This window comes from Aquarana catesbeiana, linkage group LG03 (genome assembly GCF_042186555.1).
Source record: "Aquarana catesbeiana isolate 2022-GZ linkage group LG03, ASM4218655v1, whole genome shotgun sequence".
NCBI classification, from domain to species: Eukaryota; Metazoa; Chordata; class Amphibia; order Anura; family Ranidae; genus Aquarana; species Aquarana catesbeiana.
Genome location: NC_133326.1, coordinates 329,718,291 through 329,735,667, shown reverse-complemented (window position 1 = coordinate 329,735,667; position 17,377 = coordinate 329,718,291). Strand labels below are relative to the sequence as shown.

Below are 17,377 nucleotides of genomic sequence, written 5' to 3'. Positions count from 1 at the left end.
TGTCTGGTGAGAAAAATCATCCTTTCCCCAGCCTGTGATTGGGCAGTGAAAGGAAAGGAAACAGTCTGATGAGCTCATCTCTTTATTCTGCTCTCTCCTCCTATCAGCATGTCTCCTGTTAACACATGTGCACACTGCAGCACAACCGATTGATGCCTTGGGCTGTTTCTCCTCCTCGCAGTCTGAGCTTTGTTTGTACAGGCACTGCTAGCAGCTGATACCAGGTAAAATTCAGATACGTACCCTGCTTGCATTTAAAGAATACATTTAGGGCCTGTTCATGCCAGTGACTGTGTTGGAATGCAGCTGCTAGTGTGTAGTAGGATAACCGTAGTACCAATGCACTGATTTTGGCGCATTGCACTTTTTTTTTTTTTCCAAAGCAAACTTTATTGAAATGTCATGAAGTTACATTTCATTAAAGCAGTATTAAAACCAAAAATGTAATGTATTGCAGCTTACCAAACCAAGGATGTAGTGGCTGTATTAGTTTTCTGTTTTTTTTTTTCTCCTGTTTTTCACCTGGTGATCTGGCCAGTAACACACCTTCTGTATTAGAGTGCCTCCACATTGGACAGCAGCACTGTCTTTCTTGGGGGAGGGAAGTTTAAGAAGCAGTAGCAGATTTAGATACACTAACAAATTGAAACAAAACTCCAGCCAATACTTTATAAGCAGTTACAGCAACCGTTTTATACCTTTTTTGGGATAATGATTTTGCGTAAATATGAGGGGTCTTAAAGTTTCTGCACTTTTATATTTTTGTTGGAAAAGGTGAGGGTGGCAGGAGTAGTAATTGGTCATGTCTGGGAGTGTCATGTAACTAGTCTGGCAAGCCAGCTGACCTTGCAGTTGTCACACTGGTAAAGATGGCTGTACAAAATAAAAAAAAAAACAAAAAAAAAAAAAAAACTGATAATTGTCTCATTCCTGTAAACCAATACATCTGCAACAGATCTTGTTGTTTTGATAAACAGACTTACTGGCTGGATCACCAGGTGAAAATAAAAGAAAGAGAGCCTAAAAAAAAACCTAATACCATCACAGCTAAGAATTGGCAAGCTGCATTATGATAAATATTTGCTTTTGGGTTTAATATCACTTGAAATTCTATTGTTTGCAGCATGGTGGTGGCTTGTGTCACACTAGGCTGAAAAAACGACTGCATTCCATGCTGGTAGGAGACCAAGCATTCTGCCCAGCACAGTCAAAGCACACCTGGTGTCAACAGGCCCTTAGGCTAGGTTCACACCTATGTGGGTTGTAGTTGATGCGTTTTCCTGGTGCGGTTTTTTTTTTTTGTTTGTTTTTTTTTTTTTTGTGGTGTTTTTAAAGCGTTTTGGAAGGTGTCTGTTATCATGCAGGAGAAACTAGCAAAAACGCAGTGGAAATGCATCAAAAAACACAAGCACTGCATTTTTAATGCATTTCTACTGCAATTCCATTGAAATCTACAGAACCAAAAATGCAACCCGCTGCTTTCAAGAAGGCCCTGACCCTTTCTAAAAAACGCACTGGTTGAAAATTTGCAGTTGTGAATGTGACCCATATGAAATCATGTTAAATGGACTGTAGTGCGTTTCTGCAAAACTGAAAATGCACTGCAAAATGCATAGGTGTGAACCAGGCCTTAGTGATGTATTACAGTGTAACTGAAGTCTGCAGGTGCTCACCTCTGTAATGACAAATTCCCCCCCCCCCCCCCGGGCTTCTTCTGGGTGAAGATCTTCGGCCATCCTGATTGACTATAGGGGAAGACGAGCTCCTGCCCAATGTGCCGAGAGTGTCGGTAAGCTAAGCATGCACAGCTCAGTGTACATTCAATTGAAGCTTGCAGGCAGTGTGTTTAATTGCAGAAGAAACATAGCATGTCTCTTCTGAAATAAAAATAAAAAAAACTGCCTGCTCGTTTTTTATTTTTTATTTTTTTTATATATATAATGTACAGTTGGTTCTGTTCCATTTTAATGATTACAGATCTGAATGAATTTGTGTCTTAAATCTGCCTGGAGCTCAGGTTGAAAGTGATCAGTTGCTAGGGGGAGTTTTAAAAAGCCCAGCCTGTTAAGGAAAGGGTTTTTGCCTATCTGTTACACTTTCTACACTAATTATCTTGACTTTGTTGCAGAGCTAAACCTGCTGAAATATCTCCAGCATGGTCCTATCTGCTTGCCTCTATGTCATTATAGGATACAGTATTGATGAAAAGACCTGCAGATAGAACCACAGTGTGCGGAGGGAGATTAAGGCATCTGACAACCCCAAATGCGTAGGATACAGAAGATTTTTCAGCCACTTTAGCTTTTCAGCAGACCTAATATTGGCAACAGAAAAAGTATTCACAGGCTGGGCTTTTTTTAATTTTATAAGCTTTTGTATTTGTAGCAACTAAGATAAGCTGGGTATACATGTAGCATTTGGGGTCTTTTCTTTTCCTTTTTTTTTTTTTTTTTTTTGTTCAACCAGCGGGTTGAATGGAAAAATAAATCACAGATCCCTGCATCCACACAACCCTTTGTGAATGCAGGTATCTCCTCTGCTGTGCTATTCTGACAGCAGTGACCCCCACCCCCTGCCGTCAGACCCGTCAGAATACACTGATCAGTGGCTGCAGTAGCTGATCTAATGTTGGTTTTCCAACAGGACTGGTGTACAGAGAAGTGTATGCATGGACCAATATTTAACACGTGTATACCCAGCTTTATTTTCAAAGGACTTCAGGACAAGAAAATGGCTTGTAAGCAAAATGCCCCAGCCAGTTATACTCCCCTTCTGAATGCTCCCCCACCACTTAATGGAGCTAGGAGTTTAGTCTTTGTGTCCGAGTTATTGATCTCATCCTGCTCAGATATGGGCCTGGCAACTTGACACTCAGATCTGAGCACTACATCCTGGAATAAGATCACATACTCCTCCATAACCAAAAGAAGCACTTATTTAATAAGCACTTTGGTGGGGGAACGCAGTAAGGTGGGGTATAGGTGGTTAGGGGTTGTTCTTACAAGAAAACCTGCTCTGAATAGGCAAATAGAGTCTAAAAATAGAAGATTTTTTTTTTATTTTTTTTTTTTTCCCGTCCAAATGAAGCCTGAATCTATTCTGTAAAACAAGGGGGTACTCCGCGCTGCCAAAATAAGTGATAGCAGCTAGCACAACAAACAGATAATTTTTCTAATTGTAAAGGTAAACTAAGTTAACTATCTTAACCACACATATAATATAAATATATCAAAAATAATCACAAATGGCCATAAAAAAATTGATATGTCACCCTATAAAGTGATAATTAATACAATGTGCAATAAAATAAATGCATGAATAAATCACAAAATTCCACAAATGTGAATGACTGAAAATTAAATATTGCAGAAAAGCGATGATGAAAAAGAAAAATGCAAATAAATGTGTCTGTGAAAAAAATGAACGATCCACAGTGTTTGAATAAAAGGAAAGTTCTAAATTACCACTTAGACATCCAATCTGATATATAAACGAAAAGAGGGCTGAGAACACCAGTGCAACAAAACCTCCACCGAGACAGATGTAAGCTTACCAAATGGTTTGAGCTCAAAAGAACATACGTTCTATGAGTCAAACATACTTTGTGTTATCAACCGACAACCATACGTTGAGTATAGAGAATGCCGGTCCCATCGTGTGAAAGGGGCCTTAGGAATCCTCTCTGACTGTGAACCAAATACATCCCAAAACACATGGACAATCCACCTCCATAAGTAGGTGATTGCACATCGAGCGATATCAGATTTCAATTGGTAGGATAGGAGAAATGCAGAGAGAAGAGCCACATAGCATAATTCCATATGAACTGTTAAACTTTATTAATATAAAAAAACACCCTCACATTTGAGAGCACTGGTGTTCTCAGCCTTCTTTTTGTTTATATATCAGATTGGAAGTCTAAGTGGTGATTTAGAACTTCCCTTTTATTCAATCAACACTATGGATCGTTCATTTTTTCACGGACACATTTATTTGTATTTTTTCTTTTTCATCATCACTTTTCTGCAATACTTAATTTTCAGTCATTCACATTTGTGGAATTTTGTCATTTATTCATGCATTTATTTTTTGCACATTGTATTAATTATCACTTTATAGGGTGACATATCAATTTATTTACGGTCATTTGTGATTATTTTTTAATCTATTCTGTACTGTTAATACAACATGGTTCTAGTGTCATGGTTTTTATTACTGGTAGTGAGTTTGCCCTAGTCACTGGTCTTTTTTATGTATTCTAGTATGCTGTCTAACATGAGCCGCAGTCTGGTTACTATGAGCAATAGAGGCTTTTACTCTACAACTCTTGTTTTTACATGATGCCTAGCTTCCGCAACAGCTGAAAACTCCACATACAGATTTATCCCTCGTTATGTAAAAAAAATGACTAACAATGCCTTTTTCATTCTTGCAGAAGCTGAGCATGGATATGCCTCCATATTGCCTTGCAACACTTCCACTCCTGGCAGAAGAAAACGACAGAGAACAAACAGCAATCCAGACAGCGTTAGGTGAGCATCCCCAGAATTGCCATGTTGTGCAACTTGTAAAATCAGGCACTGGATGATACAGCACCGCAGGCTCCTATATATAAGGATGCAGCACAACAAAGCAGATTCCTCTGTGGCTGTTTGTATACTGTTTTCCTGTCAGGAACTATTTCCAGTTTCTTTAGTTCGTTAAAGTGGATGTAAACCCCAAAATTCTTTTTTTTTTTTTTTGATATACTGTAGAGTATAAGATTTCCTATCATTTGAGCCCAGTCTTGCCACACAGACTTAATCCATCTCTGAGCAATCCTCTTTTATTGTTCAGTGAGAGAAATCTTGACAAACTGAGAAAAACTTTGTCAAATCCTCCCCCTTGCTGTGAGTGACAGCCTAAGACATGCATTTTTTTTTAATGCCCTCCCCCACTCCTTTCTTCAGCAGCTCTGCAAGGATTGGCTGTTCCACACCTCAGTATGATTTGACATGCTGAAGTCATGTGGTTACTTTCCTGTCTTTTCACTGGATGTTAGAGATCATAGCAGACGTTCAGTGTAAGAAATACACAGGAGAAAATGCATATTGACAAGGGGAGTGTAGAGGTGGGCGGGGAGTCTACTGACATCACGACTCCACCCACTGAGCTCCAGACAACAGACCCACCCACAGAATATGCAGTTTTTTGGGTCTAATAACAGACAGAGGGGAGACATTTGACAGGTAAAGATACATGCAGGAGGCATGTATAGCCTTATAAATAACCCCTATGGCAGTAGTTTAGAAAGGATGACATTGGGTTTACATCCACGTTAAGGGACTCTGGCATTCAGCAAAAGTCTGGTTATGCTGCCACCTGCAGGAGGATTAGACGCTAGATAGCAGAAAAGTTGTAGGCCAGCCCCTGTATAACCCAGAGTGCTCAGGTGTTTTTCTGTTGTCCAAGAGGGTGATTGCCTTTTGCCTGCTCTGCTGAAAAATGTCTATCATTTTTGCCAGTCCCCTTTTTTTTTTTTTTTTTTTTTTTTTTCCCAATCAAGATTCCTCTACAAGCTGCTTGATCTGGTCTCCATATGCAGTTTATTTGATTCTGCGTTTGCTCAGCAATAGCTTTGCAAGGCCGTACCCAGACCCCGCTTGATTCCGCTCTCCATATAATGTACCCCACCCTGCCGCCCCCCTGCTTATTTCAAGTTAATCCCACCGTTAAGCTTCTGTTTAGAAAGAAACAAGCACAAGTTTCACATTAACCACTTCAATACCAGGCACTTAGACACCTTCCCGCCCAGCCCAATTTTCACCTTTCAGCGCTGTTGCAATTTGAATGACAATTGCGCGGTCATGCTACACTGTACCCAAACAAATTTTTTATCATTTTGTTCCCACAAATCGAGCTTTCTTTTGGTGGTATTTGATCACCTCTGCGGTTTTTATTTTTTGCGCAACAAATAAAAAAAGACCGAAAATTTCGAAAAAAAAAAACAAGTTTTTCTTTATTTCTGTTAAATTTTTTTGTAAATAAGTACGCTTTCTCCTTCAATAATGGGCACTGATATGGCTGCACTGATGGGCAGTGATACGGCGGCACTGATGGGCACCAATGAGGTGGCACTGGTATGCGGCACTGATGGGCACACATAGGCCGCACTGATGGGCACTTGTAGGTGGCATTGATTGGTATATATGGGTGGCACTGATGGGCACTGATGTGTGGCACTGATAGGTGGGCACTGATGGGCACCGATGGGCAATGACAGGTGGCACCGATGGGCAATGACAGGTGGCACCGATGGGCAATGACAGGTGGCACCGATGGGCAATGACAGGTGGCACCGATGGGCAATGACAGGTGGCACAGATGGGCAATGACAGGTGGCACTGAAAAAAAGCATTGCTGGGCATTGCTGGGCAGATCATGGACATAATAGTGCCAATCAGTGCCCATTTGTGGGCACTGATTGGCACAGATTGGGCACATGTGGATGGCCATGGGGTACATACCTGGCCATCCACGTTGCCCCTTCCCTGGTGGTCCTAGTGGCATCCCTGGTAGTCCAGTGGGGTGATCTGAGGGGGGGCTGCGCTGATAAACAATCAGCGCAGACCCCCCCTGCCAGGAGAGCCGCTGATCGGCTCTCCTCTACTTGCGTCTGTCAGACGCGAGTGAGGAAGAGCCGATCAACGGCTCTTCCTATTGACAGCGCGATCAGCCGTGATTGGACACGGCTGATCACGTGGTAAAGAGCCTCCGCCGGAGGCTTTTTACCAAGATCGGTGTAGCGGTGTGTCAGACTGACACACCGATCGCCGCGATGTGCGCCCCCGTCATATGACGTCCAGTCAGGATAACAGAACCACTTCCCGGACGTCAATCCGCTATAGGTCGGGCGGGAAGTGGTTAAATAGCTATGTTTTAATATTGATTCTATTATTTAATGCTATTTAAAAAAAAAAGGTATAACAACAGCTCTCCAATCACAGCAATGTTCTGCAGATGTGAACATTATTTCAGGGTTTCTAAGAGATCTCAAACTTTTTGCCAAGGGTTCACCTAAGCTAAATTGATTGAGAAACCCTGGCTTAGACCGTCTTTCTTTCTGGACTTTTGTAGCCAGAATTCTTTTGAAGAAAGCTTAGACCAAATTGGAACCTTACATGTATCTAGTTTTTCATGACTATCTGTCTCTAATGGGCAAGGCTGTGCATCTCAAATCCTTTCTGACACAGGCTACATCCTGTGGGTCATTGGACCTTTATTTAAATGATTGTGAATTTCTCCCTTTTTCCTGTTTTGAGGGCTTGTAGGGTACTGAAAGATTGCCCTCCCAATATTTTCTGCTTCTTTTGTTGGCTCTTCATCTTTTACCTCTGGAAATTTCCCTGTGAGAGGATTAGACCCCTTTTACACCAAGGCGTTTTTGCAGCATTTTAGCGCTAAAAATAACGCTATTAAAACGCTCCTAAAATGCTCCCCATGCATCTCAATGGACCCTTTCACACTGAGGCGTTGCGCTGGCGGGGCGTTGAGAAAAGTCCTGCAAGCAGCATCTTTGGAGCAGCTTTTGGGCGTTAAAAAAAGCGCTTCAAAAACGCCCCTCTCCATTGAAATGAATTGAAAACGCTGTAAAAACGCCTGAATAGCGCCTATAATCCGCCCTGAGCTGTAGAAAATTCACATGATCTCACAAAAAGGTAAACATGCAAGCAGAAAGGAGAGCATCTACAACAACAGGACTGAACTTGTGGGAAGGTCAGAATGATTAAACAGACCATCAAAGTGCCAAAAAAAAGAATTAATCCCAGAAAAATGAAGATTTGAAGTAAAACAAGACACTGTTTTACATGATATCACAAAGGATAAACATGCAAGCAGAAAGATAGCATCAATAACACATGCTTCAATAACGCTTGAAAAACGCTGTTAAAACGCCAGCAGAGTTGCGTTAATTTTACCGCTAACACCCCTAAAACGCTGTAAAAAACGCGGTAATAATGCTAAGGCGTTTTAGGGCGTTTTTGAAGCGCCCTGGTGAGAAAGGGGTCTAAGTGACATGGTCCCTACACTGGGCAATATTTAGGGTGTTGTTCTCAACCACATGGTCGTCCTTGGAGACACTATTATGCCTATTGACTGTCTTTAACCTGAAGTCTATATTTGGAGAGAGAGGTTTGCACATCATTAGGTGCGCATCATGTTCTACAGGGCCCTGTGTTCCCCTGGATTGTCTGGAGACAGCTCATGCTTAAATCCTGTTGGGATAGTGTACTCCTTGAAGTCCCCGTTAGAGCTGATCATCTGGAGTTGGGTCCAATTACTCTGGCTGATCCACGGCCTTTTATGGAATCTCATGATCCCTTTCTTAGTCCTTCTCATTATCAGGTGAATGTTCTTAGCTGTTTGGATAAGGTTTCTGCAACTCGCTCCATGGCTGTAGACACACTGACCCCTTTCACACTGAGGCGTTTTTGCGGCGTTTTAGCGCTAAAATTAGCGCTATTAAAACGCTCATAAAACGCTCCCCATGTATCTCAATGGACCCTTTCACACTGAGGCATTGCGCTGGCGGGGCGTTGAGAAAAGTCCTGCAAGCAGCATCTTTGGAACAGCTCTTGGGCGTTGAAAAAAGGCGCTTCAAATACCCCCCTCTCCATTGAAATGAATTGAAAGCGCTGTAAAAACACCTGAATAGCGCCTATAATCCCCCCTGAGCTGTAGAAAAGTCACATGATCGCACAAAAAGGTAAACATGCAAGCAGAAAAGAGCATATACAACAACAGGACTGAAATTGTGATGTAGGGAGGTGGGGTTGTTCTTTGACGCCCATGCTTCAATAACGCTTGAAAAACACCGTTAAAACATCCGCAGCGTTGCAGTAATTTTAGCGCTAGCGCCCCAAAAACGCGGTAAAAAGGCGTTTTTGAAGCGTCTCAGTGTGAAAGGGCTCTTAGTTGAATTGGGGCAGGTCAGAAACGTATTAGTTCTATGTTCTGGATCAGGTAGACGGATCCTTCAGGGATATCCTGTTGAGTTCTAGTGAAACAGCCAACTGTTATAGTAGAAGGGTCTTGCCCATCCTCCTGCTTTCTGCTGTTGCGCAACCAGTCTAGGGTGGTAGTTTTTTGTCCCTAATCCAGACCCATCATAGGGGTACCTCTTTGCGCCCTACCGTCCCATATTGGAGTGGTACCTTTATCTTTTTTTATTCCTAGGATCCTTTGATTATTCCCTTGGAATATTATACCTTGTATAGGGAGATTGGGTGTCTGGTCCGGCATCTTTATTCCTTGGAACGTTCCTTTTTTTGATATCAGGGGTCTGAAGTATAAGGGCTCTTTCACACGGGGGATCCGTATGTCTGTTTTTCATCCTTCCGTTTACGGATAAAAAACGGACATACATGTATCCCTATGGAATAGCGGATGTCAGCGGATGAACATCCACTGACATCCGACCCGCTCCGATCCGAAAAGTGTAACGGAGGAAAACCCTACTTTTCCATCCGTTTTCGGATCGGGTGACGACGGACTCTACGATCCGTCATCATCCGATCCCCCATAGGGGAGAGCGGCGCTCTGACAGGTCGTGCAGCGACGGACCTGTCATTTTCCTGCGGGTGATCACTGATCCGCCCCGTGTGAAAGAGACTTAAGGCTTGAAACTTTTTTCAATCACAGATTGGCTGGTCTTACACATTTTGTCCAATGTCCCTGTAAGGATCTGATTTTGATCCTGGAAAAATTTCCAACGTTATGGTTGTATGGATAGTAAATGTAGCGCTATGTGTAAAATTATAAATATAAAGTGCAAATCTCTAAAATAAATAAATCCTACATATAAATGAATAGTCCATAAAATGAAGAAATAAAACATGAACAACTCTTCTTGTATTCAGTGTATCCACACAATTCCACCACAGTGATTGTTCATCCTCAAAAGGAGTGCACACCACCACCAGTAAAAATGCGTGCTCACCTCCCAGATGAGTCAAAACTCATATGCGGATCTCCCCACGAGCTCTTTGCTCTCACTTCCTCTTCCCAATCAATTTATTTACATTAGAGATTTGCACTTTATATTTATTAGGTTATCTTATTTAAACATCACTATTTTGTACTTGTGGCACTGATTGTTTCATCTTATAATTTGCATTATGGTTGTATGACTTTATATTGCTCCACCTGTCGGTGGTTGTTTGCTAGTACAGACTTGGTGTCCCCTTTTAGTGTAGTCATTCCCCTCTGACGGTGATTTTTCTATGCTGCTCTCAGCACCAGGTTGATCCTCCGTGATCTTCCCTTGACCACTGGCAGATTTTCCTTTTTCTACTGCGACCTTTACTTCTGATTTAGATTTAAACATTGGTATTTCTGCTTGTCCTCTATTGCAGATAGTTCCCAATCCTGTGATAGATCCATCAGTGGTTGTTGCACCCCCCCCCCCCCCCCAGACTTCTTTTTGTTTATGAATTCCCCTGTTCCTTAATAGAGGATGGAGAAAGTAAGATTTTGTACTTAATAGGAATCTGTTTCTTGGAGTACATTAAGACCCCTTTCACACTGAGGCGTTTTTCAGGCGCTTTTGGGCTAAAAATAGCGCCTGCAAAGCGCCTGAAAAACGCCTCCCCTGCAGTCTCGGTGTAAAAGCCCGAGTGCTTTCACACTGAGGCGATGCGCTGGCAGGACGTTAAATAAACTCCTGCAAGCAGCATGGACGGCGCTTTGCGGGTCGTTTTAAACCCTTTTCGGCTACTAGCAAGGGTTAAAACCGATAGCAGCTGACAACCTCAGCAAAAACGACGGTAAAGCGTCACTAAAAATAGCGGCGCTTTACCGCTGATGCCCCAGTGTGAAAGCAGCCTTAGGGACACAAGTCCCTCCCCTCAGTATTTTTGTCCCTGTGTACTGCTTTCTCACAAAACTGAGGCATGCTGGGAAGAGGGTTTATACGGGGGCTGGCGTAAAACCTTTGTTTGCTGGTGTCCAATCCTCCTGAAGGTGGATTTGAAGCAATAGATGTATAACTATTAGATATGAGACATTGGTACAGTGAGGGGAAAAAAAGTATTTGAACCCCTGCTGATTTTGTACGTTTGCCCACTGACAAGAAATTATCTATAATTTGGATGGTAGGTTTTATTTTAACAGTGAGAGACAGAATAACAACAAACAAATCCAGAAAAACACATTTCAAATAAGTTATAAATTGATTTGCATTTAAATGAGTGAAATAAGTATTTGACCCCTTCGCAAAACATGACTTATGCCGCGTACACACGGTCGGACTTTTCGTCTACAAAAGTCCAACAGACGCTGACGGACTAAAGCTGGCTGGTAATCCGATCGTGTGTGGGCTTCTCCGGACTTTCAACGGACTTTTTCAGCCTCAAATCCGACGGACTTTAGATTTGAAACTAGGGCTGCTGAAATTAATCGCAGCATCGATGCATCGCGATTCGGGTGTCCCCGATGTGGCATCGATGCATGCGACCCGAAAAATCGATGTCTGGCCCCGCCCCCTCCCGGGAGAGCGCTCCGTGCATAAAGCTGTTTTTAGTGTGTGTATAATCCGGTCATGTGATTCTCAGCCGCGCCTCCCTCCTCTCAGTCTCTCCTGGTGTCAGCTCCGCCCACTGACTGGAGCTATCAGGTCGGAAGAGAGGCGGGCGGGGCTGACATCAGGAGAGACATGAGAGGAGGGAGGCGCGGCCGAGAGTCACATGACCGGAATATACACACACTAAAAACAGCTTTATGCACGGAGTGCTCTCCCGGGAGAATTCACTGCAGATCCTGAGATGTGACAACCGGCAGAACACCGGCCCCACTGCTCATTACAGGCTGCCAGAGCAGCATGTAAGTAGGGAAGGGGGGGGGGGGGGCGCTGTGACTGACCATCTCCTGTGCCATGTCCCCAGTGTCTGATCATCTCCTGTGCCATGTCCCCAGTGTCTGACCATCTCCTGTGCCATGTCCCCAGTGTCTGACCATCTCCTGTGCCATGTCCCCAGTGTCTGACCATCTCCTGTGCCATGTCCCCAGTGTCTGACCATCTCCTGTGCCATGTCCCCAGTGTCTGACCATCTCCTGTGCCATGTCCCCAGTGTCTGACCATCTCCTGTGCCATGTCCCCAGTGTCTGACCATCTCCTGTGCCATGTCCCCAGTGTCTGACCATCTCCTGTGCCATGTCCCCAGTGTCTGACCATCTCCTGTGCCATGTCCCCAGTGTCTGACCATCTCCTGTGCCATGTCCCCAGTGTCTGACCATCTCCTGTGCCATGTCCCCAGTGTCTGACCATCTCCTGTGCCATGTCCCCAGTGTCTGACCATCTCCTGTGCCATGTCCCCAGTGTCTGACCATCTCCTGTGCCATGTCCCCAGTGTCTGACCATCTCCTGTGCCATGTCCCCAGTGTCTGACCATCTCCTGTGCCATGTCCCCAGTCTCTGACCATCTCCTGTGCCATGTCCCCAGTCTCTGACCATCTCCTGTGCCATGTCCCCAGTCTCTGACCATCTCCTGTGCCATGTCCCCAGTCTCTGACCATCTCCTGTGCCATGTCCGCAGTCTCTGACCATCTCCTGTGGCATGTCCCCAGTCTCTGACCATCTCCTGTGCCATGTCCGCAGTCTCTGACCATCTCCTGTGGCATGTCCGCAGTCTGACCATCTCCTGTGGCATGTCCGCAGTCTCTGATCATCTCCTGTAGCATGTCTGTCTGCAGTCTCTGATCATCTCCTGTAGCATGTCTGTCTGCAGTCTCTGATCATCTCCTGTAGCATGTCTGTCTGCAGTCTCTGATCATCTCCTGTAGCATGTCTGTCTGCAGTCTCTGATCATCTCCTGTAGCATGTCTGTCTGCAGTCTCTGATCATCTCCTGTAGCATGTCTGTCTGCAGTCTCTGATCATCTCCTGTAGCATGTCTGTCTGCAGTCTCTGATCATCTCCTGTAGCATGTCTGTCTGCATTCTCTGATCATCTCCTGTAGCATGTCCGCAGTCTCTGATCATCTCCTTTAGTATTTAGGAAGAGAGCCTGGAGCTCCTCTGCTGTCTCTTTTTTTCTTAAGAACAGATAGAATAAAAAAAATGGAGTTCTCCTGACTACTTTAATTTTTTTTTATGAAAACCATGAGCACCTGCGGACTTGCGCTGTAATCGTGATGCATCGCGGAATCGAATCGAATCGAATCGTTGACTTGATAATCGTAATCGAATCGAATCGTGAGGCCAGTGAAGATGCGCACCCCTATTTGAAACATGCTTCAAATCTTTCCGACGGACTCGAGTCCGGTCGAAAAATCCGCTCGTCTGTATGCTAGTCTGACGGACAAAAACCCACGCTAGGGCAGCTATTGGCTACTGGCTATCAACTTCCTTATTTTAGTCCGGTGTACGTCATCACGTAAGAATTCGACGGACTTTTGTGTGATCGTGTGTAGGCAAGTCTGTTCGTTAGAAAGTCCGCCGCAAGTCCGTCGAAAGTCCGTCGAAAGTCTGTCGGACAGGCTGTCGGACTTTTGTAGCTGAAAAGTCCGACCGTGTGTACGCCCCATTAGGCTTGATTCACACTTGTGCAGGTTGCAGTTTGCATATTGCAGGTGCATTTTGCGTTTTTCAATACACATCTTTTAAACCATTGAAGTCTATGGAACTAAAAACCAGGAAAAAATGCATAAAATGCACAGATATGAACTACATCCATAGGAAACCATGTTTAATGGACTATAGTGTGTTTCTGCAAAACTGAAAATGCACTTAAAAATGCATAGGTCTGAACCAGGCCTAAGTCTTTGGTGGCAAAACCCTTGTTGGCAATCAGAGGTCAGACATTTCTTGTAGTTGGCTACCAGGTTTGCACACATCTCAGGAGGACTTTTGTCCCACTCCTCTTTGCAGATCCTCTCCAAGTCATTAAGGTTTTGAGGCTAACTCGAACCTTCAGCTCCCTCCACATATTTTCTATTAAATTAAGGCCTGGAGACTGGCTAGGCTTAATGTGCTTCTTCTTGAGCCACTGCTTTGTTGCCTTGGCCGTGTGTTTTGGGTCATTGTCATGCTTGACTACCCATTCACGACCCATCTTCAATGCCCTGGCGGAGGGAAGGAGGTCCTTAACCAAGATTCTTCTTCAATCATCTGCCCACAACACTTTCACCCAGTTATCCTCTGAATCATTCAGATGTTCATTAGCAAACTTCAGTTGGGCCTGTGCAGGACCTTGCGGGCACTGCAGGATTTTAGTCCTTCACGGCATACTAAGTTACCAATTGTTTTCTTGGTCACTATGGTCCAAGATGCCTTGAGATCATTGACAAGATTCTTCCGTGTAGTTCTGGGCTGATTCCTCACCATTCTCATAATCATTGAAATGCCACGAGGTGAGATCTTGCATGGAGCCCCAGACTGAGAGAGATTGACAGTTATTTTGTGTTTCTTCCATTTGCGAATAATCCCACCAACTGTTGTCACCCTCTCACCAATCTACTTGGCGATGGTCTTGTAGACCATTCCAGCCTTGTGTATGACTACAATTTTGTCCCTGACATCCTTGGACAGCTCTTTGGTCTTGGCCATGGTGGAGAGATTGGAATCTTGCTGATTAAAATGCAAATCAATTTATAACTTTTTTGAAATGTGTTTTTCTGGATATTTTTGTTGTTTATTCTGTCTCTCACTGTTAAAATAAACCTACCATTTAAAATGATAGACTGATCATTTCTTTGTCCGTGGGCAAACTTACAAAATCAGCAGGGGATCAAATACTTTTTTCCCCTCACTGTAGCTAATAAAGTGGTTCACATAAATATATTAATGGAGTTAGAGAAAAATAGGAATTTAAAAAAGCAGATATTAGTTTTAGATCGAACACATTTTGAAAACACTATTGTAAATGTACCCAAGTAATTTGAGAGCAGCTAAAAGTGCAAGGATCAATTGCAGGACACATGCATGGTAAATGGAAAGCTTCCATCTTTAATAACTTGAGTTAGGCAATTAAAGGTATCACTTACAGCGATTAAATTAAAGCCTTGTGTTTTTAATTGGGAAAAAAAAAAAAAAACGTGTTTTACTTACAGTTTTGCACAGAGCAGCCTGTATCCTCCTCTTCACCAAAATTTGAGTGTAGCCTCATATACTCATAGATAATATATAATAAAGAAGTACCATCATCCAAATTGACATATGAAAATTGGGGAGGTGGCAATATGAGGGTAGTTGCTGACGCCAACCAACACATATAACCACCTAAAGTGATTAAATGGACTATCTCGGTACTGGTACAATGGCAAGATTAATATGATAATCAAATTTTAATACATAGCCGGCGCTCCTGGCTCCTCCCTCCTGATGGGTGCCTCCACAGCAAGCAGCTTGCGCTGGGTGCACCCAAGCAGGTGCGCTTTTGACCCGCGGCTCTTTGTGTCCATTCACACACAGAGCCGCAGCTTGGCCCTGTCCCCTCTGTCCCCTGATTGGCTCACTGGCTGCGATTGACAGCAGTGGGAGCCAATGGCTCCCGCTGCTGCCAAAAGCTAAATTTGGAGTGCAAGAGTGGGCACTGCTGGATTGAGAGGGGGCTCAGGTAAGTATTGGGGTGCTCGGGGGGCTGCTGTACACAGGTTTTTCACCTTTGTGCATAGAATGTATGCAGTTAAAAAAAAAAAAAAAAAAACTTGCACCTTTTACAACCACTTTAAATCACAAATTTATTACATTGTTCTTACCTACACTAAGCCTAAACTACCACCATTGATGTGCTGTTAATTGTTGTGTAACTTGTCAACAAAGCTGGGAAGACCTATGATGAAAGCTATTTCTTTAAAGCTATTTCATCATCTGTTATTTTTTAACCACAGAATTTTGTCCCTCGGTAAGGCTGCTAATGTTTTTTTTTTTTTTTTTTTTCTTCCCCATTTTGGGATTTTTCTTCTCACTTTATGCTTTCCAAGTTTTGAAGTACTAAAGTCCTGGGCCTGGCCTATGTTATGGCAGTGGTGTTCGTATATGTTGCCTGTAACCATTAATTTATGTTTTTTTTTTTTTTTTTTTTTTTTTTTTTTTTTTTTTTTTTTTTTCTCTGCAGGTCTGTCCACAATGAGCTAGAGAAGCACAGGTGAGTTACCAAGCAATACTAAACTTCTATTAACTCCAAACTCAAGTTATGGAAAAGCTTTGTAAACCTGTGTCTGTAACAGTGTTAGGGTCCTTTCACACTGGGGCGGTTTGCAGGCACTATTGCGCTAATAATAGCGCCTGCAAACCGACCCGAAAGTGCCACCGCTTTGATTCAAGTGTGAAAGCCCCGAGGGCTTTCACACTGGAGCGGTGCGCTAGCAGGACTGTAAAAAAAAAAAGTCCTGCTAGCAGCATCTTCGGATCGGTGAAGGAGCGGGAGTGTATATACTGCTGTAGTAAAAAATCTAATGTTATTTATGGTATTGAGGTATGAACATGCACTACAGACCAGTGTTAATTTTTAAGTCAAATTTCAATTTAGTTTTAGTCTTTCCTTTCGACTAAAATGCCATTTTAGTTTTAGTCGTATTTTAGTCGACTAATATAGTATTCATTTAGTCGACTAAAATGTTTTTGTCGACGAAATTAACACTGGTCTGTAAGTACCACCTCTTAGGGATCCTGGACTTGGGCCCCCCCCCCCCCCCCCCCCTTTTTCCCAGTTTTAAAGTGAAACCTTGATCAAACATTGTGTGTGGTGTGGTGTTTTTTTTTTTTTTTTTTTTTTAATGGGTGCAGGCTTTAGAGCTGTCACCCCAATCTTGCCTTCAATATCTATTTAATCTTTGACCTGGAACAGGACACCACTGGTAATACTCTTGTGTTAGGTCCGCAAGGCTGCAGATGACCGCTGTGGAACATGCACTTTTAGACCTTACGCCCACTGGGCAGTTTTTCAGCTGCTTTTTCTCCTGCCCCTAAACTCCCCTGGATGCCTGTGCCCTCGCACACATTGGCTTTTAAAGACAGAGGCAGGATAAAAAACCAGCTGCCAGGGTGTCTAGGAGCAGCAGAGTTTTGGCAGAAAAATGATTGATGCTTCTTAACACACGTTAACATTTTAGGGCTTGAGCGTTAATTGATTTCAGTGGCCAGAATAAATTATTACTCTGGCCAATTAAATGAATTAACTCCCAAAATCTTGACGTGCCTAAACTCATTACACACTTTTTTACAAGCCTCAAGCATTTTCCCTGCCAAAATGCCCCTGCCAGGAGAAAAGACATTAGAGGAGAGAGATGGAGTCGCCTATGGAGACTTTAAAGTACCAAAGTTTGGGGCCATGCCACAAGTGTGCTCAATTTTAAAGCGTGACATGCTAGATATCTATTTACTCGACGTAACATCTTTCA

At 43.3% G+C, this 17,377-nt stretch overlaps 1 protein-coding gene across 2 annotated transcripts in view; it reads left to right on the top strand.

Moving 5' to 3' along the window:
• The window catches only part of MXD3 (MAX dimerization protein 3), a 41,843-nt gene that overhangs the window by 6,860 nt on the left and 17,606 nt on the right, over positions 1–17,377 (top strand). For both annotated transcript variants that reach the window (XM_073620493.1, XM_073620492.1), the window contains exons 2-3: positions 4,436–4,532; positions 16,093–16,122. In XM_073620493.1, coding sequence (XP_073476594.1) covers positions 4,436–4,532; positions 16,093–16,122 — 127 coding nt within the window. The remainder of the gene's footprint in view (positions 1–4,435; positions 4,533–16,092; positions 16,123–17,377) is intronic.